At 33.4% G+C, this 26,577-nt stretch overlaps 3 protein-coding genes across 4 annotated transcripts; 1 reads left to right on the forward strand and 2 right to left on the reverse strand.

The window, feature by feature from the left end:
* The first annotated feature begins 246 nt into the window (after window positions 1–246).
* LOC108825084 (protein RGF1 INDUCIBLE TRANSCRIPTION FACTOR 1) lies at window positions 247–2,488 on the forward strand. The gene is made up of 4 exons (XM_018598426.2): window positions 247–385; window positions 675–911; window positions 1,048–1,188; window positions 2,043–2,488. Exons 1-4 carry the CDS (start codon window positions 383–385, stop codon window positions 2,400–2,402), a joined length of 741 nt encoding a protein of 246 aa, XP_018453928.2. The 5' UTR covers window positions 247–382; the 3' UTR covers window positions 2,403–2,488.
* Window positions 2,489–19,635: 17,147 nt separating this feature from the next.
* On the reverse strand, window positions 19,636–21,433 carry LOC108823388 (uncharacterized). 2 transcript variants are annotated; one of them, XM_018596575.2, is made up of 2 exons: window positions 21,168–21,433; window positions 19,636–20,898 (listed from the first exon to the last, which is right to left on the reverse strand). In XM_018596575.2, exon 2 carries the CDS (start codon window positions 20,888–20,890, stop codon window positions 19,802–19,804), a length of 1,089 nt encoding a protein of 362 aa, XP_018452077.1. In that variant the 5' UTR covers window positions 20,891–20,898; window positions 21,168–21,433; the 3' UTR covers window positions 19,636–19,801. The 2 variants fall into 2 exon arrangements, with proteins under 2 accessions (XP_018452077.1, XP_056851347.1); XM_056995367.1 differs by lacking the exon at window positions 21,168–21,433 and adding an exon at window positions 20,998–21,145.
* Window positions 21,434–24,733: 3,300 nt separating this feature from the next.
* LOC108833484 (uncharacterized) lies at window positions 24,734–26,292 on the reverse strand. Its single transcript, XM_018606904.2, has one exon. The coding sequence runs from the start codon at window positions 26,112–26,114 to the stop codon at window positions 24,915–24,917; it is 1,200 nt and encodes a 399-aa protein (XP_018462406.2). The 5' UTR covers window positions 26,115–26,292; the 3' UTR covers window positions 24,734–24,914.
* Between the last annotated feature and the right edge of the window lie 285 nt (window positions 26,293–26,577).

The raw sequence follows: 26,577 nt of genomic DNA on the forward strand, positions 1-26,577 counted from the left end.
AGGAGAATTAATATAAGATACAGAATGGTTAGTTAAAAATTGAAAGGAGAGCAGCTTCTTCAAAGAGGGTTTAACCTAATTGAGCTCTTAATCCAAGGAGATGGCCAAATAAATATATGTTAAAGTAGGAGACACGGAAACAGCTCTCACGTTCCCCTCTTCTCTCATCTTACCCGCACTAATGAACAAAAAACTTAAAATGTCTTAAAGAGTTATATCTTCGAGGAATAATTTAACATATACTTTTCGTGTTCTCTCCTGTGATCCTCCATAAATCCTATCATCTCTAACACACTTACCTTTCTCTCTTCATAATATTACTCTTCGTAGTGAGAAGTGGCCAAATTCCCATCTCCCAAAGCTTACTTTGAGTTGTGTTCTCATGGTAGGTTAACTTTTCTACTCTTGTTTCTTCAATTATATACCAGCTTAAGTAGTGAATCTCTCACTTTCATTCGATTCATTATACGTTCATACACAATTCCTTATACTTGTGGCTATAACTCTATCTTGGCTCCATGTACATGTTTAAAATCACTGGTACTTTCTATAGATATTAATGATGGATAAAGGAAAGAATTGAATTATGGTATGAAATTGTGTTGTTTTGTTTATATCTGGGGTAATTAAATAAATTATAAAATTGTGTAAATGGTGTCTGTTGCGGAATTCAGAAACCGGCATGGTTGGATGCGCTTTACGCAGAGAAATTCTTCGTGGGATGTCCGTACCATGAGACGGCAAAGAAAAACGAGAAGAACGTGTGTTGTCTTGATTGTTGCATCAGTCTCTGTCCTCACTGTGTGCCCTCACATAGATATCACAGACTCCTTCAGGTTCGCCGCTATGTGTATCACGAAGTTATTCGGCTTGAAGATCTTCAGAAACTCATCGACTGCTCTAACGTTCAAGTAAGGGATGAATTATTAATCTTAGTACATATATATGTGTGTATTTTTCGCTCATATATATATATATATAGACAGGACTGTATATAGATATAGATACATATCGATTATTAAAATTCCATTGGGGTGAACTGGACAGGCTTATACTATAAATAGTGCCAAAGTGGTGTTCATCAAGAAGAGACCACAGAATCGACAATTCAAAGGGGCTGGTAACTACTGCACTTCGTGTGACCGAAGTCTTCAAGAACCTTTTATCCATTGCTCATTGGGCTGTAAGGTTATTTCATCCTACCTTTAGTCCTATTTAATATTCGACTCAATTCTGCTCATTTTATGATTCTCATCAGTTCTCACTTCGCAAAACTAATTATTTCTCATCACCTCTCACTTCGCAAAGCTACTTTGTTCTGATACATGTGTTCAAATACTTACATAAGTATATCCCGTCTGACTTTAGAGCTTTGGTTTCTGATTTTTTTTTTTTTAAATGAGTTGATTCATTTCTATGTATGAAATGAAAATTGGTTCGATCTTTTCCTGAATCAAGTTTTCTTTTCAGATTATCGGTTTAAGTGTTTAAAATCCGCCAATTTTGTTAGTTTCCAGTGATGATGCTCTGTTTTTTAACAATAAAGATTGTGAAAGGAATTAAAAATATATATAGGACAAAAATAACCTAATTATAGTAAAATATTGAATTTAAATGTATAAATATATTTATGGATTTCAAAATCTTGTCTTTGAAATATGTATTAGTTTAAAACATCAAAAAATCCGAAATTAGTTGGGTATTATTTATTTAAAATTGATAGCTTTATAATATGTTCACTCACACCTTACCGTTAGAACTTATGTTTGGCACAAATATTTTTGGGACACAACCACACTTCAAATCCCTGTTATGTTCCACTTTGTAATATATCATGTTTCAATTAATTACCGTGAATGCACAAGCACACACATACATTCATACATACATATATAATTTGAATATCGTACACATTTAAGCTTTTTGAGCATTCATAGAATTTAAAATGTAGAAAAAGTTCAGAAGATGTATTATTATAGTAAAGGTCTTGTTTTTTTTTTTTTTTTTGAACATTATAAAGGTCTTGTTTAATACACATGTAGGTGGAGTTCGTGATGAAACGTTACAGGGATATAAATCCATTCATAAAGCCATGTCACACTCTTACCCTAGGTCCTGACTACATCATCCCACAAGACTTACACGCAGATGATAATATGGCTGCCTACGAGACTCCACGATCAACGGTCGTAGACGGTGATGATTCCATGAGCTGGTCGTCTACTTCCTCCGAACTAGGAGATGCTGCGACCACCGCCCATGTCGTTAGGAAAAAGCGAACCGGTTTCTGCTTCTGTGCCAAATCGGCTAATAGTTATAAAGTAGTTTCGGAGGATCCTGACGATATTTCCAATTGCATTAATCGGCGCAAAGGCATTCCTCAACGATCTCCTCTCTGTTAAAGTTCTCGTTTTAAATTTTGCTTTTGTTTTTAAATCTTCTTTTTTGTTTATTTTCACCATATAGTCTTGTGTTGCATGTATGAATTGTTGTCTCTCAATCTAATAAAATTTATAATCAATCATTTATTGTTACCTTGATAAGAATAGATATAATTTAGTTAAACTTACTCCCAGTTGAAAGTACTATTCACTTTTTTTTGTTCACAGAAAGTAATATTCATCTTACTATTTTTTTGGTTACAAATCAACAATCAAACCACCAAAACTTTCCTACACGTATTTATTAATTAACTCTATTTTTAGTTTTACTAACCTACTTAACAGTATGTTTAATTTGCATCAGTCAACACAAGTTCGGGATTTAAAATGAAAGTCAAACACAAATTCGCTTTAAAATTTTCCCAACGAAAGTTTTTTTTTGCTAAATTGTAAATATCATATAAATGAAAGAAGATTTTGCATAGCAAACATCTTGAGTTTGAACCTATCTCGGCAAAAAGAGAAATAATTCAAGAAAGGTGACGCTTTCACTCTTCCCTCCGGCGAAGCATGTATCAAGATACCAAATTCCGTGATAGAAAAGAACAGACGATCATGGGAACTGTTTGTAATAGGTCAGTTCTACTCAGATCCTCCTTCTCAAGGCACGCTGCATAATATAGTGAACGGAATATGGAGCAAGTATCACAGAGATATTGTAGTTTCGATAATGGAAAGTTTTCCTTTTCTTTTCCGTATCCCTAATGCTGCAACAAGGAACAGGGTCATCAATCAGAGGCTTTGGCAGATCGAAGGTCAAACAATGTTTGTGGATAAATGGGAGCTGGGTGTTGTTCCAGTCAAACCCGAACGATCACTTCAGCTCCCATTTGGTTGGAGCTTAGGAAAGTTCCTTTCCAATTCTTCCAAACGAAAGTTGGTATTTTATGAATATAAACTCAAATCGCGAGGAGATAAAAAAAATTCAGAGATGATAAACACAAATCTTGACGGATACGGAAAAGTGGCTAATTTTTGAGGTATATATAAGCACATCTCGAGCAGAGAAAAAAAGAGAAGATTTTAGCCTCTTAAAACTCTCTACACTTTTGACCAAAAGAAAAAACTCTCTACACTCAAAAATTTTAGGCTTTATTTTTGTCTTTTGCTAAAAGAACTGCGGCTTACATAGTTTTTTTTTGATATAGGTGGATTTGATAGCGAACTTAGTTAAGTTTTACTGTCTATATTATTTGATTTCCATTGTAATCTCGCTTCCGAACGAACATCGTGTACTTTTCTATTTCTGGAACGTTCATATGCAAGTTTGAAGTAAAGATTTACTTTTTTCAAAATTGTGTAATCTATTTTTATTTTTTGCATTATTTGATCACTTGTCGTGGTTCCAAAGAAACAATGCTTTTATCCATTATAAATTTGGCTGTGTAAATTTTGGTTTCCATAATATTCGCAAAATCAAAATATAACCAAAAATATGTGATCAAATATAAATATCCAACATCCAAAAATATACCCAAAAACTAAAACTATATCTGAAACTCCAAAAAAAGGAAAAAGAACTGAAATACAAAAATATAATGTAATACATAAAAACACCTAGCACATATACTTTTTTTTATTATTTGAGTACATGATCAGTTTTCTGTTAGGAACCAATACATAAACGATGCCAAAATTCCCAAGAGTACATGATCTAGATTCACATATGGCTATTTTACTCGATCAAATACTTGAGTAATCTAATTTATTACTTATTTTGGTATTATAATATATTTTAAAATCTCAGATTTTTATTTTCTTGGGATTTCCAGTATATTTGAGGTTCGGTATATTTTGGTAATTAATATATTTAAATAAAATATATTTTTGCTTTTTTTGGGTATCTATAGTTTTCTTGGGGTTTTGTTTGTATTTTTTGGATATTTATAGATTTATAGATTTTTGGTTGTATTTTATTTTTTATTTATATATTTATAGATGGCTGACCAACATTATTTCAATCAAAATTGATTTTGGCTTGAATTTGATAGTTCAAATAGTTTATTTGAAATAATTGTTAGTCTCGAATGAAATAAACACGGTAACAAAGTTCAAGCAAGAAAATACACGATGGAAACACTGTTGAGGTTGGGGTCAATCCCAATCTTAGTTCGGTTACTTATTCTATTGATGCTATATACCTGTGGCTGACTCAGAAATCACCAAAACAGAGCATTTGAATTATATTATCTCAAATAAAATCCATATCAGAACTCCAAAATAAACCATTAAGTGTTTGAATGAATGTAAATTTGTGCAATATGTTGCACTATTTATGTTTGTATTCAGTTTTGTGTAATTATTATATACACTAAATAATATGAGTACATAATAGATGAATTTTTAATTTATAGTAATACTTATATAAATTACAATAATATATATATATTACATTTATAAATTACTAAAAATACTTTTAATTATGAAGATAATTAATAATATAACATTTTATATCTTTTATTTTTAGTTGATACAAGGATCATTTTTATCCACTTGTATATTTTAGACGGTTAGATCCACTACGTTTGATTTTGATCTGTTTATTCTATTCGGAGCCTAAAAAATCTGAATTTTTAGACGGACTATATATGGAAAAAAATAAACTTAAATAAAAAGATCACAATAATTTTTCAAATGACAGGGATAAAATGTAAAGAATATTGTGACAGAATACAAAGGAGAAGGTGATGACATCGGATCCTCTGCGTTACACGTGAGGCACTGATCCATTGATCTTTTCCCTCTCATTTTACGTTGTCTTGCATTTCCTTTTTTAAGATTCTTCTATTGAAAGGATGAAAGATAGAAAAAAAAAGTACCGGGCTAGTCCAGTGTTTTGGGGTTCGTAAAATTGTATCGTTAAAGTTTGAGTCCACATGCCTTGTACTTTTACCGAATTGGTCGGTTCTGACTTATGTGAGTTTACACTGAATTAACAAATATTTATGTCTGTTTTGAATTGAGTGTTTTCAGTATTGAAAGAACAATGATTGTTAGGTTGAACAGTGTTCTTTGGTTATGAAATTAGCGTTCATTAACTATTTGTTACTAAAAGCTATGAAATGCTGAACACGTTTTGGCATGATATGAAAATAGTAGGGTGTTTTCCTTTGTACAAAGCAAACTCGGACCGCATTTCCAACCTTTATTGCGTCAAAAATATATCTAGTCTTGCTTTAATTATTCGGAACAAATTCTTGTTTGACCCTAAAGGCCTTGGAAAAATCTATTATAGCCCTACTTTTCAAATGTTTTTTAAAATATTTAAATTTAAATTGAAAAAGAGTAAAACAGCAAAAGCTTAAAACTTTAAACTAATTACAAATTCAAGAGACATTATCTCATATGTCCTTATACGAGAAAAAAAGTCCACTATATCATTCACTAATCTCAATACTCTTTATTATTTAATGAAAATATGGAAACTTGATTTTACCCCTGGCTATTGTTCATCGCGACACTGTCATCCAAACACTGTTAATCCGACGTCGAACAACACTAATCATCAGGTGTTAAGAAACGAAGAAATTTGCACTCGCAACAGCTCAGAACAATTGATTAATCGCAGAGCTCTGTAATCCCTTATGTGATTGTTGTTGCTGAGATGAACGAATTTTATCTGAGCCGTGAATTGTATGATTGGAGAAGTCAGGACCCCTTTTATGGTCTTCCTCACCAAGATCCTAGAGACTATATCAAATAACTTGAGGAGTTAGCCTCAACGAACGAGTAGAATGAAGTATCTGTAGATCACATTATTTTCAAGATCTTCCCTTATTTTCTATCTAGAGATGCATTTAGCTGGTTCAGTCAACTACAACTAGGATCTTTAACCTGCTGGGTGGACATTAAAATTGCATTTCTCAATAAATTTCTCAATGAAGCTGCAGCAACTCGACAGAGGAAGCATGATAATATGTTGGACAAGATTATTAAAGGTCAAGAGAAGGAACCCATGTCTAGTTTCAGTCATATGTTGGGTGTAGTCTACATTGAGCCGAATGGGGAATTTGAAACCATGAGCACTCACATCAAGAAGCCAGACATTCATGTTCAACATGAAGATAAGAGTACACAGAGGTACAAACTGAACAGAGGACAGCTGGTCAACCATTATACAGTAGAGGGTTATGAACAACATGGATTTGGAGAGCCAATCAGAGTAGAATAAGCCGATATTAGTGATCCGGCCTCTGCATCATTCAACACCAACACTTCAACATCGATGAACACCACAACCTTAGCATTAGGGATGGCAATTGGGCTCTCCCGTCCCGTCCTGTCCCGAACCACTGCGGGTTCGGCTTCTGGCGGTATACGGTGGGCCTGTCCCGCGCGGGATGCGGTACTCAAACTAGCTATCCAATCCCCTACCGCGAAATATACAGGCCTTCGCGGGCCGTCCCGCGGGACATCAAATATTACATTGCTTGTTTCTACATGAACAACAAACATAGACAAGAATTGAGTTTCAACTTGCACATGATCGAACATACTCTTATAAGATCAATACATTAAGCTTATACAAAACAAATGTTTTTATTATCATTTATGATGGCTTGAAGAAACTCCACCGGTGCAGATCAGAAGCGCTTGGGAGACCGGAAGCATCATCGACCATGAAACCACCATCAACAGAGCTCCATAATGTATAATCCCCTCTCTCTCTCTCACTCTCTCTCTCTCTCTCTCTCTCTCTCTCTCTCTCTCTCTCTCTCTCTCTCTCTCTCTCTCTTCTCTTCTCTCTCTCTCTCTCTCTCTCTCTCTCTCTCTCTCTCTCTCTCTCTCTCTCTCTCTCTCTCTCTCTCTCTCTCTCTCTCTCTCTCTCTCTCAGGTGAAAGCAGAAATGAAGACTTAGAATTGCGGATTTTCAAAATCCGCGGTTTAACCCATCCGCTTTCGGCCCGTCCCACTTTGAACCCATCCCGCTTTGAACCCGTCCCGCTTTGAGCCCGTCCCGCGAGGCCCGCAATTTGCGGGCTTATCAAATGGAGGCCCAATCCCGTCCTGTAGCAAGTCTTTACGGGCCAGGCCCGCGGTCCAGGTCTTTGATTGCCATCCCTACTCAGCATCGATCACTACCAACCTCAGCAACTTAAATCTTTGATTTCCTGTTGTTTTCAAACCTCTTTCATTAAGAGTACTCTTGTTTTGCTTGAGGACAAGTAAAATGATAAGTCTGGAGAGTTGATATACCATGGAATTTACCTGTTTTCAACCATGGTATATGAGTGTTTTAGATATAATTATTATGTTTTGGAGTCTATTTAGTATATTTACAGGTTCATGAGTGTTTTGGAGTAAAGTGGTGATTTTGGTGCCTTTTGGAGTGTAGAGCTGCACAGACGCGTCAGATATTTAGATATGGATGGAGACCTTCTCTTGGTGATATTGAGCTTATCTTTTGACACAAGATAGAGCGTTGAATTAGCTTTCCAATGCCATTGGTTGGAGTTCAATCCAACGGTTAGATATAAAGTTATACATGTTTTACTGAAGAGTGGTCAGTCTGCCTAGCGAGAGGAAGCTCTCGAGAAGATGAATGAACGTCGATCGACGACACAGCTTTGATGTCGATCGATGGTGATGCCAGAATGCGGGCCGATTATATTTCATGACCAACTGAAACCCAGAAGTTACCACAAATTACCAAGATGCCCATGCACGACCTAAAACCCTATTTATGTGATTTCTAAGTCATTGTTGATGGTTAGGCTTTATTCTATTACTAGGATATGACATGCGCCTTGCTCAGGATGAAAATGTTCAAAAAAATTAGGGAACATTACGTATTCTATATGTGAAATTGTCAAATGGTATGAGTAATAATATACAGGGATTAACATTATTAGTAAAATAATATACCTTAGACTTTAAAGTATATGTTCGGTCTTGTGCTAAAATAGTTGATTATCAATGCATCTCTTTGAAAAATAATAGTCCACTTATATACCGAAGCCTTACCAAATAGCAATGAGTGTATGCGATTATAAACATAAATACAAGTGTCATACACAGTCATAATTTGGTGAGCAACACAGCTATCCAACAATTCTAATTAATATATTTGTCCAATTTCCATTATTAACGACCAAAATTTTAGCAATTTTTTTTTGTACGGCAAACGGCTATTCTGTTACTCAAACAAATTTTAGCAAGTTTATATTTATTGTAGATCATCTTTTCATAATTTAGGAAATGCATAAATATCATGGTCAAGATTGATAAATTATCCTCGAAATTATAGATATTTGCTTAAATAATATCAATCACCCCCAAATCACTATAAATTTGGCTCCTAATTTTATATGCTTCCCATATTCCAAAAGATGCAATAATGTTGTATGTGGTTCCTATTTTCAAAATCGAAATGTTGAAAAAAAGAGCACACATATATAAAAATGTTAGTTAAAAGAATATATAAAAGAATAATAAGTATGTATACATATATGCATTTTTTAGATATTTCATATTTCATATCTTGACCAAATTTTAGCAAGTTTATATTTATTGTAGATCATCTTTCATAATTTAGGAAATGCATAAATATCATGGTCAAAGATTGATAAATTATCCTCGAAATTATAGATATTTTGCTCAAATAATATCAATCACCCCCAAATCACTATAAATTTGGTTCCTAATTTTATATGCTTCCCATATTCCAAAACATGCAATAATGTTGTATGTGGTTTCTATTTTTGAAATTCAAATTGTTGAAAAAAGAGCACACATATATAAAAGAATGTATAATTAAAGAATATATAAAAGAATGTATAAGTATATGTATACATATATGCATTTTTACATATTTCATATTGCAAGTAAGCATACATGTATATATTACAAAAAGAATGTATAAGTTCAAGAATATTTAAAAAAAATGTATAAGTTCAAGAATATATAAAAGAACTAATGTATAAGTTCAAGAATATATAAAAGAATATAAGTAAGGATAAAAAATATATAAAAGAATGTATAAGTTCAAGAATATATAAAAGAATGTATAAGTTCAAGAATATATAAAAGAATGTATAAGTTCAAGAATATATAAAAGAATGTTAGTAAGGATAAAAAAAATATATAAAAGAATGTATAAGTTCAAGAATATATAAAGAATGTATCAGTTCAAGAATATATAAAAGAATGTCAGTAAGAATAAAAAAATATATATAAAAGAATGTATAAGTTCAAGAATATATAAAAGAATGTATAAGTTATGTACACATATATGATAGCAAAATCAGCAAAGCATGTGATAATTAGCATACAAAAAAATATGATCCGTACAGATGCAAAGGAAAAATGTAATAAAAAACTCGAAATGCATATGTGTCTTTGGACTCGACAACTCATTTTATATAACATGTTTGCAATGCATATGTGTCAAATAATATAAAGAAGGAGCCAAATAATGTGTTGGGAATGAGAATATAACAAATATAATAGGACCAATGGCATTATATGTAATTACTCTAGTAAATTAAGGATAATTTTAAATGATGGCTGAGGAGGATTGTGAGAGTGACACATATGCATAATGGCAACATCGAAATTAGTTTATTTTTTAAAAGTTAAAATTTTAAAATGCTTCTGGATTAATAATAAGGGGATTCTTATTTAGGAGAGAAGAGAGAAAATCCTTCAGAGTCCTTTTGGAACTCCATTTGTTTGAGTTTTATATTATTTATTCTATTCATCTATTCTTTCTATGATTTTCTGTGATAACTATCGTGTGTGAATAGATCCACCTGTTAGGTTTAGAGTTCAGATAGGTTATGAGGGATTAACTTCAAATATATAATTGCTAAGTTGTTAGATATCAATCATAGGATAGTTAGGCGTAAGCGATAGCATGATTTACTTCCTGAATTAATTCTTTTGAGTTAGGATTGATAGAAACAAGCGACATCTGATTTATCCAAACCTAGTGAACATATATTCAACATGTTCTTGCTAGAAGCGTCATCGATCGATAATCCAATAAATTAATCGATCGATGTCGTGAAAAGTGTATCGATCGATATTCCTATAGAATAATCGATCGACACTTTTTCAAGATCAACAAACGACAGTTGAGGTTCCATATATAGACAATAAATAGTCTAAACAAGCGGCAGCTGATAGATTATTACTTAGTTTGAGTTCTAGAATATCATGCATGCAACTTTAGTCTCTGTATCACTATAATCATGCTTATCTGAATAGAAGCCCTAGATATAGAAAACCATCATTCCATCAACTTACCAATCTATTTAACAATAACTACCTTGTTCACCTTGATTGCTTTATTTACTGCATTATTAAATTACTTGCCTAGCTTATTCATAAACTGTTTAGATCTATTGTGTGCTCTAACTCTCTGTGGATTCGATCCTTAAGTGCTACAACTCGACATCTTATTTGAGAGAGTATAAATCACTCCTTATGGTAATTTGAGTGATATCATGTACTGTGTTGAAATGTTTTCACGCTCTTGCATCTGATGGATGAGCGACCTCGCCATCCCTCTGGACATAGTCAGCACGCCAACTCATCGCTCCAGCAGTCCTCTCATATTGATATAATCTTTTCAACATGTTTGTAATTGGTAGGTACCACATCTTTTCGTATGGTACCATATTCCTTATACGTCCTTGCGGTTTGAATCATGGCTTATTTTATAATCGACACTCTTTTAGATTCTCATCGTCTCTCCAATAGATCATGCAGTTATCGATGCAAACATCTATCATAATAAGATTCAGCTGACATGTTGTCTTTCGGCAAATACTCTTTAAACAACTCGGTCCATGCATCATAATTCTCAAGTAAATTATAGTATTTATCATCCTAAATGTTATAGACAATTCAGAGACACCTTCTCTGCAACCAGTGTGAATTGATTGATTTGGAGCATCTACCATTTCACAAAAACTTTTGCATCCAAATTGGTTCTTTAACATTTCCAGTTTCATCAACTATTGTTGTTGAAGTCTCTAAAAATGCATCACTAATCATGTCGTGAGCCCTATCATGATCTACCATATGTTCATTCTGATGGTAACTATATTCATTATGCAAATGATTATGTTCTTCATTATTACCAGCATCCTGAAAATTACAATTACTACTACTAGTTTCATTTCCAGTATAACTCTCTCCATCTTAAAACCAAATATAGTATTATTGTGTAAAACATATGTTTATTAAATACTTCTATACAGTTTCACTACAGAAAATTTTGAATTCTTACGCTTCCGACAAGAACAGAACATCTTAGTGCTTTCCTGCGTGATCGGTGTACCCGCCTGGTACATGAATATCTATACATTCGTCACTCTACTGACGGAATATCTGTGCATATATATCCAACTTTATAACTCGTAAATATTTCTACCATCAGACATTTTTTTTCTTCGATTTTTTTTTTTTAATTTTTTTTCCTTTGTTTTCGTTTGTATGTTGTTTTGAATTGAAAATGGACTTATATTTATAAAATTCTCGAGTGTGCTAGGTGGAGGTATAGCAACGAATTTACAAAGAAAGAATTTATTAAGGTTTTACAAGACCTTGACATCTATTGTACAACAAAATCAGTTTGGTGAAACTCACTAAAATGTTTTTAATAAAAATAACGGTAATATGATTCATCATAAACACATTGTAAATTTATAAAGACTTTACAACGAATTTTCTCTTTCCTCGTAATTAAGTCGTAAAGTTACAATTTTATTACGACAAAATAATTTCCTTGTAATTTTACAATGAAGTTACGACGAAAGTTAAATTTCTCGTAAAGTCGTTGTAAATTACACGTAGATTTACAAGGAAAATATTTCCTCATAAATTTTCGTTGTTATGGACATATTTTCTTGTAGTGTGATATTTTATAAATTTTATAATAATAGTCTATATTATATTAAAAGAGAAGTTCTCTATAAATCAAATATGATAAAATTATATTAAATTAGTAGATAAACATAGTTATTTTAAAACAGTTCATTTAAATAAATTATTATTCATTGTTAAAACGGGTTATAATTCGTAAGAAATGTAATTTTTATAAAAAACTAAAATTATTAAAATATGTTAAATTTTTATATCTACAACTATATATTATCATTTTATTTATTTTGAAGCTCACAGCAATATATTATCTGTAAATAATTATATATAAAATATACTATATATAACTAAGCTTTAATTCATGTATTTTTACAAATTTTGTTACTAGAAAAAAAAAATTTAGTATTAATTAAAATAATTAGTGACTAGTCAATTTTACTTATAACAAAATCTTTTTAGAAAAAATAAGAAAATCTTTAAAAAATTCAAATATATTTTTAGAAAATACTGAATTAGTTTAGTAACAAAAAAATCAAAAATCATATAATCTTCCAAACTAAAAAATAATTGTGTAATTTTCTAAATGCCTCTTGACCAAGTATACAATTTAAAAAATAAATTAAAACTCAAAATGATAATATTCCAAGTTTTATAAAATATAAAGTCATACAAGTTAAAATATAAATTTTTGAAATGTATCACAAAAAAATTAAGTTGTAAAAATTAAAATTGATATATTATTTTGAGATCTTAATTTAATAGTAAAAGTCAGAAAACTTAATACCATTACATACAAATAATATCGTATATTGATAAAATTTACTAAAATAATAGGATAGATACTACTACAGGTGGGCGAAAAAACTGAACCGAACCGAGTTAAACCGAACCAACTGAACCGAGTCAAAACCGAACCAAACTAGTTATGGTTTACTTCAGTTTGCAAAATTCTAAAACTGAATTAACCAAACCGAACCGAATCCATAAAATAACCGAAGTGCCACTCTTACTGCCAATAATATTTATATTAGGTTCAAAGATAATAATCTAAAATAAATAGATTACATTTTAATATTTGGTTTTACGTTTGATTTTACGTTTAAACACAAAGAATTTATTGATTTAATTCTATATTGGATTTAATTTACATAATTTATTTTTTATTGTCACCAACATGATGATTTCATGACCATGCATTGATGTTTCAAAAATTGATTTTTCTCAAAAGAACTAAATTTAGAAAATTCGATTAAACCGAACTGAACACACAGATCAAACCAAATACAACCGAACTGAAACCGATACAAACCAAACTAAATCATGGTTTACTTCAACTAGAAAAAAAATCTAGAACCGAATTAACCAAATCGAACCGAAACCCGAACCGAAGTGCCCACCCTTAGATACTACTATGTATACAATTTACTAGAGTTATATTATTTAAATATAAAAAATGGATTTACTTATAAAATCTTGAAAAATACTAAAGTGATAGATGTTAAAGTGTTATTTTTAAACACAATATGGATATATAAATTATCATAAACAAATATCCATCTACTGTATAACTAAATAAATTTAAAATGTATTGTAGGCAAATTTAAAAAAATAAAAAAGCTATATTAAAAAGATTAGTTATTTCAGATTGTAATTTATGTATTGAACTCAAAATATATTAATAAGTAATAACAATTAATAAGAATATGACAAATGTGCGGATCAAACTCTAGTGTGTTAATTAAGGTAACTATAAATTTTAGATATGTTCTTATGTCTGTGAGCATGTCCACTACTAAAAGGGCAAGATGAAGCTCCCTGAGCATGTCCACGTCGACTTAAAAAATTAAGGTAATATTACACTACTAAAAGGGCAATATGAAGCTCCCTGAGCATGTCCACGTCGACTTAAAAAAATTGGCCAATCAGAATATTTCATTAAAAACATGTCAGATGGGCTTAAGTCTATTGATTTGCGTTTGGGCCTTAGGTGCTTTACGCTGGGCTTCGTCTGCTTTACGCTTGGGCTTTGTCAATCGGTTTTCCCTTACGAGCCTCTGCCTCTTCGTCTTCACCGTTTGATACCAAAGCGATTCAGTTCTATCGATCTACTTCTCCACAATCAATACTCCACTACATCTCGATCCATCAATTTCTTCTTTATGATTTCTCCTACAAAGCTTACGCCGCGATCATCTCTTCTCTCTCCGGCGAAGAAGTAGCTCCTTTTATCTTCCCTGTCCGTTATCTGTGGATTTACTACTCGAGTCTTACTCTTCCATCAACATCTTCGCCAGGACAATAACCATCTCACTGGATAAATTGGAAAAGTTGTCAGTGATGCGTCGTGGAAGGATCATTAAACGTCTTTAGGCCTAAGGATTGTTTGGAGTAAGCGTTCAATGGAGTATCTTCCTTCTCTTATCTCTATTAATCTGATTACATAGCATTTTATGGCATTAAGTTGCTTCTAACTACACTTTTTCATTGAGGGAGCGTTAACCCTTGCAGCGATGTCTCAGTCATAAGGTATATAGAAACCTATTTTCGCTTTTGTTTAAAGCATCAAACTTGAAGATTGGATTTTGGGATTACTCTTCTTAGCTTTCTTCAGGTTCACACAGCAGCATAGAGGAGAATTGCTGCCATATGAACTGGTAGACAGACTGTGCGAGAGCTCGAAGAGCTGTTCTTGCTGTTGACGCAACTTCAAGATCTGAAGCAATGAAGGTATAAAGCTTATCTATGAACCATATCTTCACATCTTAATTATGTCTTTTTGTATCAAAGCTTTTGTTAATTGGCTTTTTTCAGGAAGAAGTATTAGCAACGGGTCTTCTCAAAGACAATCCCGTGGCAGAGTTGATATTATACCCAAACTGAATGGCCTCCTCACCACATACTTTACTTCAGAGGCCACTAAAGCTAATGTAAGTTAAGTGTCATTTTATTTTATGTGATTGACATGTGCCCCTCCATTAACCTTCCTGCCTGTTTCGGTCAAAAGTAAGTCAGCTTCCTACTGTTAATGTTTTGAGTGGCATTCAGAATCTTTCTTTCTTTCTTAGTGTTTTTATCTAGAACCTTCTTGAACTGTTTAGATTCCAGATAGCTGCCTAAGTACTTTGTTTTTTTTGTACCCTTTCATAGCTCTGTGTGTGTTTATTCAGGACGAGGTTGGAGATGCAGGCTGATGAAGCATGTGTGGATCTTTGATCACGATGTCCTTACTTCTACGAGTTGGGTTGAAAGTTACAGCCTTTGTGAGTCCTTCCTTCCTTCCCCCGCCATTGTATTATCATTCATCTTTCACTTGGTTTATTCCAGAAGCTTATGTTTTGGCGCATCCTAAATTCAATCTGCCACATGAGATTTTCTTCATTGGAAAATAACTAATTGGTTTGAGGTTCACTGTCGTTTTATTAGCCAAGCGTTTCTTATGTTACACGAATCATCTATGTTGACGCCTCTGTTGCAATTAGTTTTATAGACCAAACCATGTTCGTTGAGATTGCTGCGACGGTTGAACGGAACCGACAAAAAGCTTCCGGTGGTTCTGCAACTTTGAAACAATCTGATTTGGCCAACACACAAACTGACTTGCCAGGTTCTGTTTAATCTATTTCCTTTACAAGCACAACAAATAACATCTTTACATAACCCATGAAAGAAGTCTTCTTTTGTTTTTTTGCACTCTAATAATTATTTTTTTTTGTTTGTGAAGGGTTTAAACTAACGTAATCGACTGATGCCTAGAAAAAAAGAATGAAGAGGAGAGTGTAAGAATGAAAACAAACATCCAATTAGTTCTGTAGATCAAAGCATAAGGTATGTTTGCAGGTTCTGTTATTGTATATATATATTTTTGTGTTTATGAGTTATATGCTGTGGGTTCACATTTATTCTCTTGCTCAACTTATGTACTTTCTTGCATCTACATCAGTAGGAATCGTGGATTCTGGGGTGAGAAAGTCTGCTCCAAACTTATTGGTATTCTTTAATTTCCTATCTAATGTGAAGCATATCTTACACATAATATCTTTGTATTTGATATTTCGAATTTGATTTTAACCAAGTGAGAAGATGCTGTGTTAATATCTTTGGGCTTTTTTTGACAATAAGCAGGCAGATGAACTACTGAGAGATCCAGAGAAAACGCTGATAGCTTGGATTCCAAACCCAATGGGATCTATCAGTTTGAACTTCTAAGGAATGAAATGATAGAGCTGGAGAAGCGGGTCCAAAGAAGTACAGACGAGTCGGTAAATGAAGAGGTTAGTAGTAACCAGACTTTGCTGCAAGATGTTAGTCTAATTCATGGTGTAGTTGCTGATCATCTTTGTTACTTGACATTTAGTCTAATTCATGGTGTAGTTGCTGTGATATTTTTGATAGGACGTGTGGCAAGGTCTTCAGCTTCTTGGATTTGATTCAGTTACTGCTATGGAGCTACTTCGGAGGTCTGCATCCAAATCATTCTTATATTTTCCTTTCATACGTGGAACTTTTAAGAGACGTGGAGATTCCCCTCTTACATGGAGTTGATGCAACCAAATTGCTTTACATTACACCCTCATCCTAACTGCAGAAGATTCGACCGAGTCATCTTTCAACTTCTCTCACGCCGGCTTCCAAGACAAAGAGACTGATTCAGGTCTTACAGAGACTGGTGCTGTACTGTTGTGTGGTCTTGCATATGATTTTGAACAATGGCTGCTACTGCAAGTTTAGGGCCTATTATTTTATTACATGTTCTTTGTGTGTTTGTTGTAGGAAGCATATTGACCTGGTGTTTGGATTTCTTAATGGTGCAGGCCATTTAGTAAGAGGTGATGGAAGAATTCATGTCTCTCACAAGGAAAAATCACCTTTTTTTATCATTGGACGCTCGAAGAGATCGCTGACAGATGTTCTCTGGTGTTGAAACAATGTGTGGCGTTTGAGAAGAGCGAGTACCCTGGCTATGAGAAAGAGGGGATGTTTTGATAAACCTTTCATTATGGGAGAGTGCAATACTTTCAAGTTCAGAGTCTCTCACGTGGCTATGAAGATTTATGCTGGGAAGGTAAAGTGGAGGGAAATGAAGGAACGAGAATCAAAGTGTCCCCAAGCTTTTTCAGACAAGCATCCAGTTGATCTTATCATGTATAAACACGATCTCAAGGTGTCAGTCAAAGACCAATACTTTCCTTTGATCTCAGCTAACCATGACCATAAAAAGATTATTTTGTAAAATATGTTAATACCTTTTTATATTAAGACCAAACAAAAAAAACTCGAGAAGATAAAACATGTTAGATTAGGAAAACAATGTGATTTTACCATTTATTTAAGAAAAGTTTTGAATAAAAATATTGTTAGAGACGTACTCATAATCACGAACATAATACTTTTAGATATACTACAATCAAGCACAAAATTTAACATGTAATTAAAAACTTTTCAATACAAAAGGTTTAGTACTCCGTGTCGCTTATAAAAACCTTCGAACGTGTTAGTAAGCTGACAAACAAATAACATTGTCAAATTGACTAACAAAACTCTCGCCCAAAAATGTGTTCCAAGTAACCCGAAATTTTTTTTCAGAAGTTCATTCCGAACCTACAAATATATTAGTATTAAAATTTTATATTTAAGAATGACAAATTTGATGACTAATTGTTTTAAAATCGACACTTACAGTTAAATAATAATTATAACATTTGATATACATAAATTTTTTATTTTTAAAAATACAAGAATATCTAAGAATTTAAAAATATTTGTATCTATTAATAAATATAGTAAATTATTAATAGAAAATAAATCTAATATGAAAAGTCATGTTATAAAATTTAACCAATATCATTATTGGCTGAGTTTTATCATCCTGGAAGAGAATAAGAAATATAAATCGTAGGTGACTTTGTACAAAATTATATAATCGTGGTTTCACACCATGTAAATAATAATCAATATCATTTTAAAATAGTTGTTATTAATTACTTTTCTTTTAGAACATGTGGATCAAAAGTATTAATTATATTTTTGTTATCATTAATTATTATTCTAAGATGTTCTTATATAAAAAAATAGTCAAAATTATTTTTTTCCCTGTGTACACAATTTTAAAATGACACTTAAAAATAAAACGGACGGAGTAATAACTAAACTAATATTTTCATTGAATGATATTAGTTATGGAATACTTATTTTAGAAGAGTAGCTTCGTGTAAATCCTAATCAAAATAATTTATTTAATTTTAATTTACAAATTAGTTTTTATAAGAAAATAGATACGAAAGATGAACTAAAAACATGGTAACATAATTACACATTTTTAGTACATGTAATATCATGTATTTCATATCTTATTGTTATTATGATGTCTCAAAGATTATTCTTCTTACCAAAAAAAAAAGGTAGATGACCATTACTAACTATACCCAAACTCAATAAGTTAAATATGAATTAAAAATCAATACTAAAGTTAATTTATTTTAATATATTATTATTCAAATAACAACAAAATTTTATTTGATGAACATAACTTATATGTAGGTTTTAAATACACACGAATAATTCAAAAATCTATAAAATAATAAGACAATAAAAAAATATATTATAAAAAATAACGGATACATTACAATAATTTTTTTTATAATTCATGTAAAAGAAAATAAAATATTTAATCATAAATATGAACATACAATTCTCACATAACAAAATGTTGATGCCAAAGGTTTTATGTCAAAATGTTCAAAAAAGGTTTTAAGTCATGCATTCAACATTTATTCCATTTACATGGCCTCAATTATAAATAAAACATTTATTATTCAGTCAATGGTAAGTTAAATTATGTCTTTTCAAAATTTACAAATTATCATTGTTACCTAATAAAAAACATAATAAATTTTAAACTTATCTTTTTCTTTAAAACATAATTATATTGAAACATTGTAAATTTTGATGGATAAAGAGAAAATGAAAAAGTAAAAAAACTTAAATTTTTAATTAATATAAAATATAATTAAAAAATAACAATCTAGTGGTTAATAAAATATCGATAAGGGGGGAGGGAATATATATATATAGATAAACTTAAAATCGGTAAAAAAAAATCAAGTCTGCAAAGATTGGATCAAAACGGATATATGAACAATTAGGCAAATACACAAACATTTCGTACACTATGAACCAATTTACTTTGGATAAGTTTCCAAGTTTAATTGAGTCTGTTGCCTTTTTAACAATGGTGAGTGCAACCTTCATTGCTTCATGCCTTCATCGTATTTCGAGTGTCTTATATAAGCTATGCGGCTTACCTGAGGTAAGTTACCTCTTCAAAATTCTAATTTCTCTTATTATAAGGTGATTGCGTTAAATTCAGTTTTGCTCGAAATAAATTGGTATACTGATGATGGTGGTGGTGCCCAGAAAAAGTTTGATACTAAACATTAATGGAAACACATTAACATGATGTAATAACGATCTATTTTCTTTTTCAGCAGAAACCATTGCTTATCTATTTTGTACTAAGATCCTCCTATCCTCACTTAGCTTAAAGGCTCTCTGAGACAGCCTCCTGGTAGGAGAAACCGAAAGCGGGGGGCATTCTGAATCAAAAACGCAGGTAGATGCACAGCAGATGCAGAAGGTGGGATCGGTCCGATTTTGCTAATCAAATCTCTGAAGCTGTATTCTTCAGGAAGCATGTCAAAGAGATCATATCCTTTACAAATATGTTTCTGTATCCTGGAGTAGTCAAGAAACTCCTTGCGCCTCACTCTATCCGCATGGCTATACCCTTTCATCTTGAACACAAACTCGCCGAGACGTCTAAAACAGAAGCTACAATGCCACCCGGCGTCAGACAGTATCAAGTCGGTCTGCCGGGAGTGGCGGTAGTGAGTCCATTTCCTGCTGTATAAATGCACGGACGCTCTCCAGCTGCTGTAATCAACAGGGAACTCGAAGGAGTACATGTAATCCCTCATCTCAAGATGCATCACGTCCGGTATCCCGTCGCACCACTGTAGGAGCTTGACGGTATGAGGACTGGGAATCTCATCCGCATCAGACATTATCACCGCGTCTCCATCAGAGACATCAGCTTCTCTGAGGAGCCAGTTCATAGCAACCCGTTGCCGGCCTTCGAGCAAGAATGGATCTTCTTCTTGTAAACTACTACGCTTCTGCCCGGGGAACACCCCGTGGACTATCTTACCCTCCGCGAAGGCGAATCTCGCCTTCGCGGAGTCGAAAAAGAGAGGCTTGGGGATGCCAGTGAAGGTGGTGTTGGATTCAAGAATGACGAATTTTGAAACGTAGGGTCCAAGCTCCTGCCATCTCACCTCTAGGAGGTCGAGCTCGTTGCTGAAGATGATGGCGTCGAAGACTCGCCTTGGAGAAGTACGGGGAGTCCATCCGTGGAGGTGGCAGAGGTGTGACATGGAGACGTTCTCGGCGTAGTAATGCGGGATTCGTCTGAATGGTGGTGGTGGTTTGTCCCAGAGAGGACGGAAGAGATATGATAAGGTTTGAAGGTTTGTGAGGATGCCAAACAAACATGTTGAGGAAAGGATAAGAAGAGCTGGCAATAGAACAAGTTTAGGTGGCGATTTGGGCAACGCTCTCTTACTCATTTCATTCCCTGCGTATATACAGACAAACAAACAAACAGCTAAAGATTTGTTTTTTTTACACCAAGTTTAAGCAAAATTTTGTGAAAGTAAAGTCATTATCTGCATACCCTTAACGAAGATTCTTTTCTTCAGATCAAACAGAAACTAATATAATCAAATTGGAAAAACAAAAAAAAACTAAGAAAAAAATAGAACTCTATAAGTGAAACAAGAAACTCAATAGAATCTTGAAAATCCCAGAAATCTTAATATAAGAACAGAAGGGAAAGGAAGATACCTTATTCCAGATTTATCGAGGTTTCAGATTTTCCTTAGCTACGAGATTGGAGTAATTTAGAAGAGGAGAGATGAGAACCACAAGAAGCGGTGATCCTTTTATCTCAATGGATATTTGGCAAATAAACTTAAAAAAGAAATCTGATGGTATTTGTTGCAAGCAGCTCTCACGCTTAAAGACTGTAAAACAACGACAACTCAACACTTCAACCTACGGCCACAGATAATCTGACGGTCTGCTTTTTTCATCTTCTTTTTGTGAAACTTCTCATAATTACCATTAGTTTAAAATTGAGTTTCCAAGATAATATTTTGGTAAAGACCATAATGAAATGAAATCTAAATCAACTTATATCTTTAAATGTAAAATTACAATGCGACTAGAAAGGTAAATTCCAAATCAGCTTCATTTATTCTTTAATCTTATTATTAACTACTTTGAATTTAAAAATATTACGAAAATCTATATTACTATTACTTTCGTAATATAAAACTGATATGATATATCTTATCAAAAAAACAAAAACAAAAAGCTCTTGAGAAATAATCTAACCCGTTAAAAAATATGATCTAATAAATATAATTACAAAAAATAATTAATGATGAAGACTAAACCAAAATTTGGTTGAATGTTGTCAATACACTGATGTCATATTGATCTTAATCAGTATTTTTTTAACAATTGATCTGATTTCTTGCGTTATACGAGCTGTATTCATCTTCATTGTCTACAAGATAAACAAAGGTAGTTTTTTTTGCTTTCGTTAAAACTGTTCTGGAAGATATTTTTTCAGAAACATTTCTATAGAATCTGTCAAATAATCAGCGATAACTATTACAATGAAAATCAGAGAAAAATGAGTATATATTTGATTAAAAAAACCGGCAACAAACGAAATTATCTTCTGAAAACTTACAAAAAAAAAAACAAAATCAAAGCAAAATACTAAAAAAAAAAAGATTCTAGTGCAGATGCTACAAAAACCACCGGTGCGGATACAATAAAAATAAATTGTTTTTTTCTCATCGACGATTTTAAACCTTAGTTTTTTCCACCGACAAAGTGAATTTTTGATTATAATCTCTCACCTTAAAAAATACAGTGGTTATATTTTTATACCTTTAATTAATACTAAATAATTAAATATTTATTAGATAATTGTTTATAAATATATATATAAACTGGCCAAAAAATAAAAACATATTAAACAAAGAAAAACAATTACTATATATATTATAGTCTTATTCAAAAGAAAATTGTAAATAATATAAATTAAAATTAGAAAATAGAAAATGTATAAACACTAATTAAGTAATAAACAATAAAATTACAAAATTTTTGATTATGAACTAATAATAAATATAGCATTACATATTTTTAATATGATTATGTCTGCATAGGGGAACGAAACAACTAATATAAATTAAAAATCAATATTTTTCTTCCAATTTTGAAATTAATTTTTTTTATAGTTCAATTTAATTTTAAGACACTGCTCAAAAATAAATATGAAAAAGAGTCAGAACATAGAATCACAATTTCTGTGTTCATACACAGCTACTGTATTATGAAAAATGTTTTTTTCTATTTCCTACTTGTAATCAATGATGTTTCTGATATATACGACAAATGCAGTTGTGATGTCTGTCTTATCACAATTTTCATATGCGTCTTTTGCTTCTACTACTTTTTCAGGTTTGCGTCTTTGCACACGTAATTGCTATCTTTGTTTTCTTTGTTAGATTTTTTTAAAACTGAATCTTTATTAGATTTCTCGTTTAATCTTTTGCAAGTGTATGGTTAGTGCTTTGAGTTTCTTTGCAAATCTGAATCTTGATGTTGATGATTATCAACTATGTTTCTTTCTAAAGTTTTGACTAATGTAAGAATGAAGTCTTTTAAGTCCAAAATAACATTGTAACTTAAATGGCTTTTAAGAACTTTTTTTTTTTTTTCCCATCTAGATTTTATATATATAAAGGGCCGAGCCCAACAACACAAACAAAGTACAAACCCATGACAAGAAAACAACAATGTCAGCAGCCCAAATACAACGAACAAGAGAACATGATTAAAATGGGCTAAGCCCATACATGAAAAGAAAAGCAAAGCTCTTGTCCGTAACCAACGTCGACACCGTCGACCATCTTCAAGCATACGTGTCTCCATCTTCAGCACAGAGCACACGTGTCACTCAGTCCCTTCATCTTCTCAAATAGCCGGCGACCTCACCGGAGATTAACCGGAATCGCCTCTGAAAAGCCCACATCATCGAGTCTTCGGACCACACCGAAACCCATGAGATACAACCAGACTTAACCGCAAAAGCCTTTTCCTCAAGTGAATACTATATCGGAGCGAATCAATCGTTATCACGAGATCTCCTCCGCCACCGTTTGAGCCCAAACCAGAGGAAAAGACTTTGCCCCGAACCTCACCATCTTCACCACCGAAGACATCTCTCCTCCTACTATGAGGATTCAACCGCCAAGACCAGAATGAAACCGCAAGAACATGAATACAGCTAAAATTAAAATCAAACCCCATGATAGATCTAGGGAACCAAAAGCCGATGGTGAAAAGCCAAGAACGCCTTCACTCTTCGGACAACAAGGCCGACGACGATGGAGCTTCAGAATCCTCCACCTCCCGGAATCTTAGCCGGCGGCGCAGAGCTGAGGGAGCCTCCGCTCCCCGGAAGCTTAGTCGGCGACGGCGGAGCTAACGAAGCCTCCGCCTCCCGGAACAAAAACTGACTTGAACAAAGATCGTCGCGACTAGCCGCCGTCCAGCTTCCTCACCACGAATCCAGAAAAGGAGAACTGCCACCTTAGAAGCTCGCCGTAAGCAAAGCTAATCCCAGAGCAAAACCCTAGCCCAGATCCGGAAGTATATCGGATAGGACAACAGATCGAAGCACACAGAAAGAAATCTAGGCAGGAACTCTAAGGAAGAGAGCCACCGGCGCCGGCACGCGCTCGGACGCACGGCCGGACGTCGGGGCTTCTCTCAAACGCGTTTCTCTCCCCTTATGTATGTGCCACCAACTTACCGGTTTTCGGCTTTTAAGAACTTACAACTTTTGTTTTAAGATAAATTTACACAAAAGGTGATCTAAACATACTCTATTAAGCTTTTCTATATCTTTAAAGGTTACAAGCAAGGCGCACACTCGTCGGCCACTGACTCCGTAAACAACACTTGAACACCCCATAAATCTTGTAAAGACTATCGACGGCCATCAAAACTAGAGCTAGTATCCTCGAGGTCAAACCTCGATCCACCTTCCTTTGAGTAATTCAAGGACCAAAGCCGTATCAGTTTTGTATAGTACATAAATCAGATGCATTCATTGTAACCAATTTTTTTGTTTGTTTGTTTGAATATAATTTTACATTCAAGCGTATCAGTTTTGTATAGTACATAAATCAGATGCATTCATTGTAACAGATTTTTTTGTTTGTTTGTTTGAATATAATTTTACATTCAAGACTTTACACGTACACATTTTCGCTTAATGAAAAATGCTTGGCATAAGCATTTTGATATTTTTGAAATGAGAATGGTTTAAATAAAGTTTCTTTTTTACTATAAAAAATAATAATGAGATAATGTACTGTACCGTTGTCCATGTCTTACTATTATGATTTTGATTATTGAGTAGCAAAACCGACAAGCTTGAGAAACAGAAACATAATGGGAATATATAGTCATAGATAACTGAAAAGGAATAAGGTTTAGAAAAATTCACTTTTTCTTCTTCTTCTTGGATGCTTTTTGTCCACCAGACCCACCACAAACAATAGAACACTCGATGCCACAAATGTTACCAAAACATGAAAACAATCCATTATCTCCACCTTTCTTGTTCCTCCCACCCTGCTTTGGAAGAGGAGCTACAACCATCTGTTGATTTCGTGGGACAGTTTCATTTTTCTTGTAACTTGATTTAGGTTTGAAGTTAGAGCTTGTTTTGTAGTCAGAACTTGGTTGATAACTTGAACCAACGTCTAAAACGACCGGTAAATTCGCTTGCCACCTCTCTAGCTTAGAACGGAGACCCTCAACGCTTCGTTCGCCAACGCTAATCACAGTACTCTCTGCGTCTCTCCCTGTCAAAGCCTTCTCTTTTGCAATTTGAGCGGCAACCACTGAGGCTGATGGTCCCAAATCAGACTCCGTAATTACAACCTGCCTCGACCTCATTGGTGTTCCATATTCAATCCGGTTCCTTTTGGGAGTGTATGCATTCGTGTTCCTTGGCCTCATCGGCGTCCCATGAACTATATTCTTTGTTTGCCTCCACATCGTATTTGGCGTTTTTCTTTGTGGCGGCTCATACACGACCATTTGAGAATCAGATGAAAACTCATCTTTCTCAAAACCTGAGTTTGTAGTAGAACTCACATGGGTTTGTTGTGTCACCTCCACCATTGAGCTTGTATCACTTTTGGAACGTCGAAGCCCTACAGTTTTTTTTGAAGGTATGTTTTTCTTGTGAAACATCAAATCTTCTTCGTACAAAAGAGGCATGCTTTGGCCCGAGTTATCGATGAGCCCAACCGCAATGTTTAGGAGGCCGTGAGGGCGGCCTGACGCACGAAGAACCTCAAGGGTAACGAATCTCATACCGGAAGAAGGGTCCACAAGATCGCTGATCAAAGTTTGTACCGTTCCAACGTGAATATCTTTGAACCAATGCAATGCATAGATTTCTATAACAACTATTGATGTCCCATCGTAGAGTGCTTCCTCATCTAGACGAAACACAAACTTGTCATTCCATGTAGGGCTTGTTCCACCCGTATTGTCTACCCGAGTAGTTAGTTTACGCTCCGGGTCAATCCAAGCTATCGCATATGTTTTCATACACCGTGCCACTGGCGCCAACTCTTGGGCCGATATAATATTCATCTCCAAAATTTGACAAGGCGCAAGAAAAGACATTTTTTTTCCTTTGATAAAACTATCTGTAAAACCAAAGGAAACGGAGAAGATGAAATTTACTATTTCGGTGGATGCAAAGACAGATCCGTCGTCGTCCTTGGAGGGGACGACGAAGGAAAGCAATGCATGAAGGTGAAAATGTAAAATCAACTATTTGACGAAGGCACCCAAAAATAATGTTAAGCCAGAAAGGATTTTTTTTTTTTAATTAATTTCTTGTTTTGGTTTTGTTATTTTAGACACCGAATCAATTGGGTCGCTTTCCGTTGACTACTATTTTTCCTCAATCTTCCGCATTATTTTTAGATTTCTATTCTATTATCTTTTGAGGTTTATTGTGTTTTCATTGTTATTTTCTGATTAATTACAGAGTTTTAAAAATTTGATTCAAGGGATTAAAATACTTGATAACTAATTAAATAAAAAAGTAATAACAAAAACAAATAATTCATTCAAGATTTCA

Source organism: Raphanus sativus, chromosome 9 (assembly GCF_000801105.2).
Source record: "Raphanus sativus cultivar WK10039 chromosome 9, ASM80110v3, whole genome shotgun sequence".
NCBI classification, from domain to species: domain Eukaryota; kingdom Viridiplantae; phylum Streptophyta; class Magnoliopsida; order Brassicales; family Brassicaceae; genus Raphanus; species Raphanus sativus.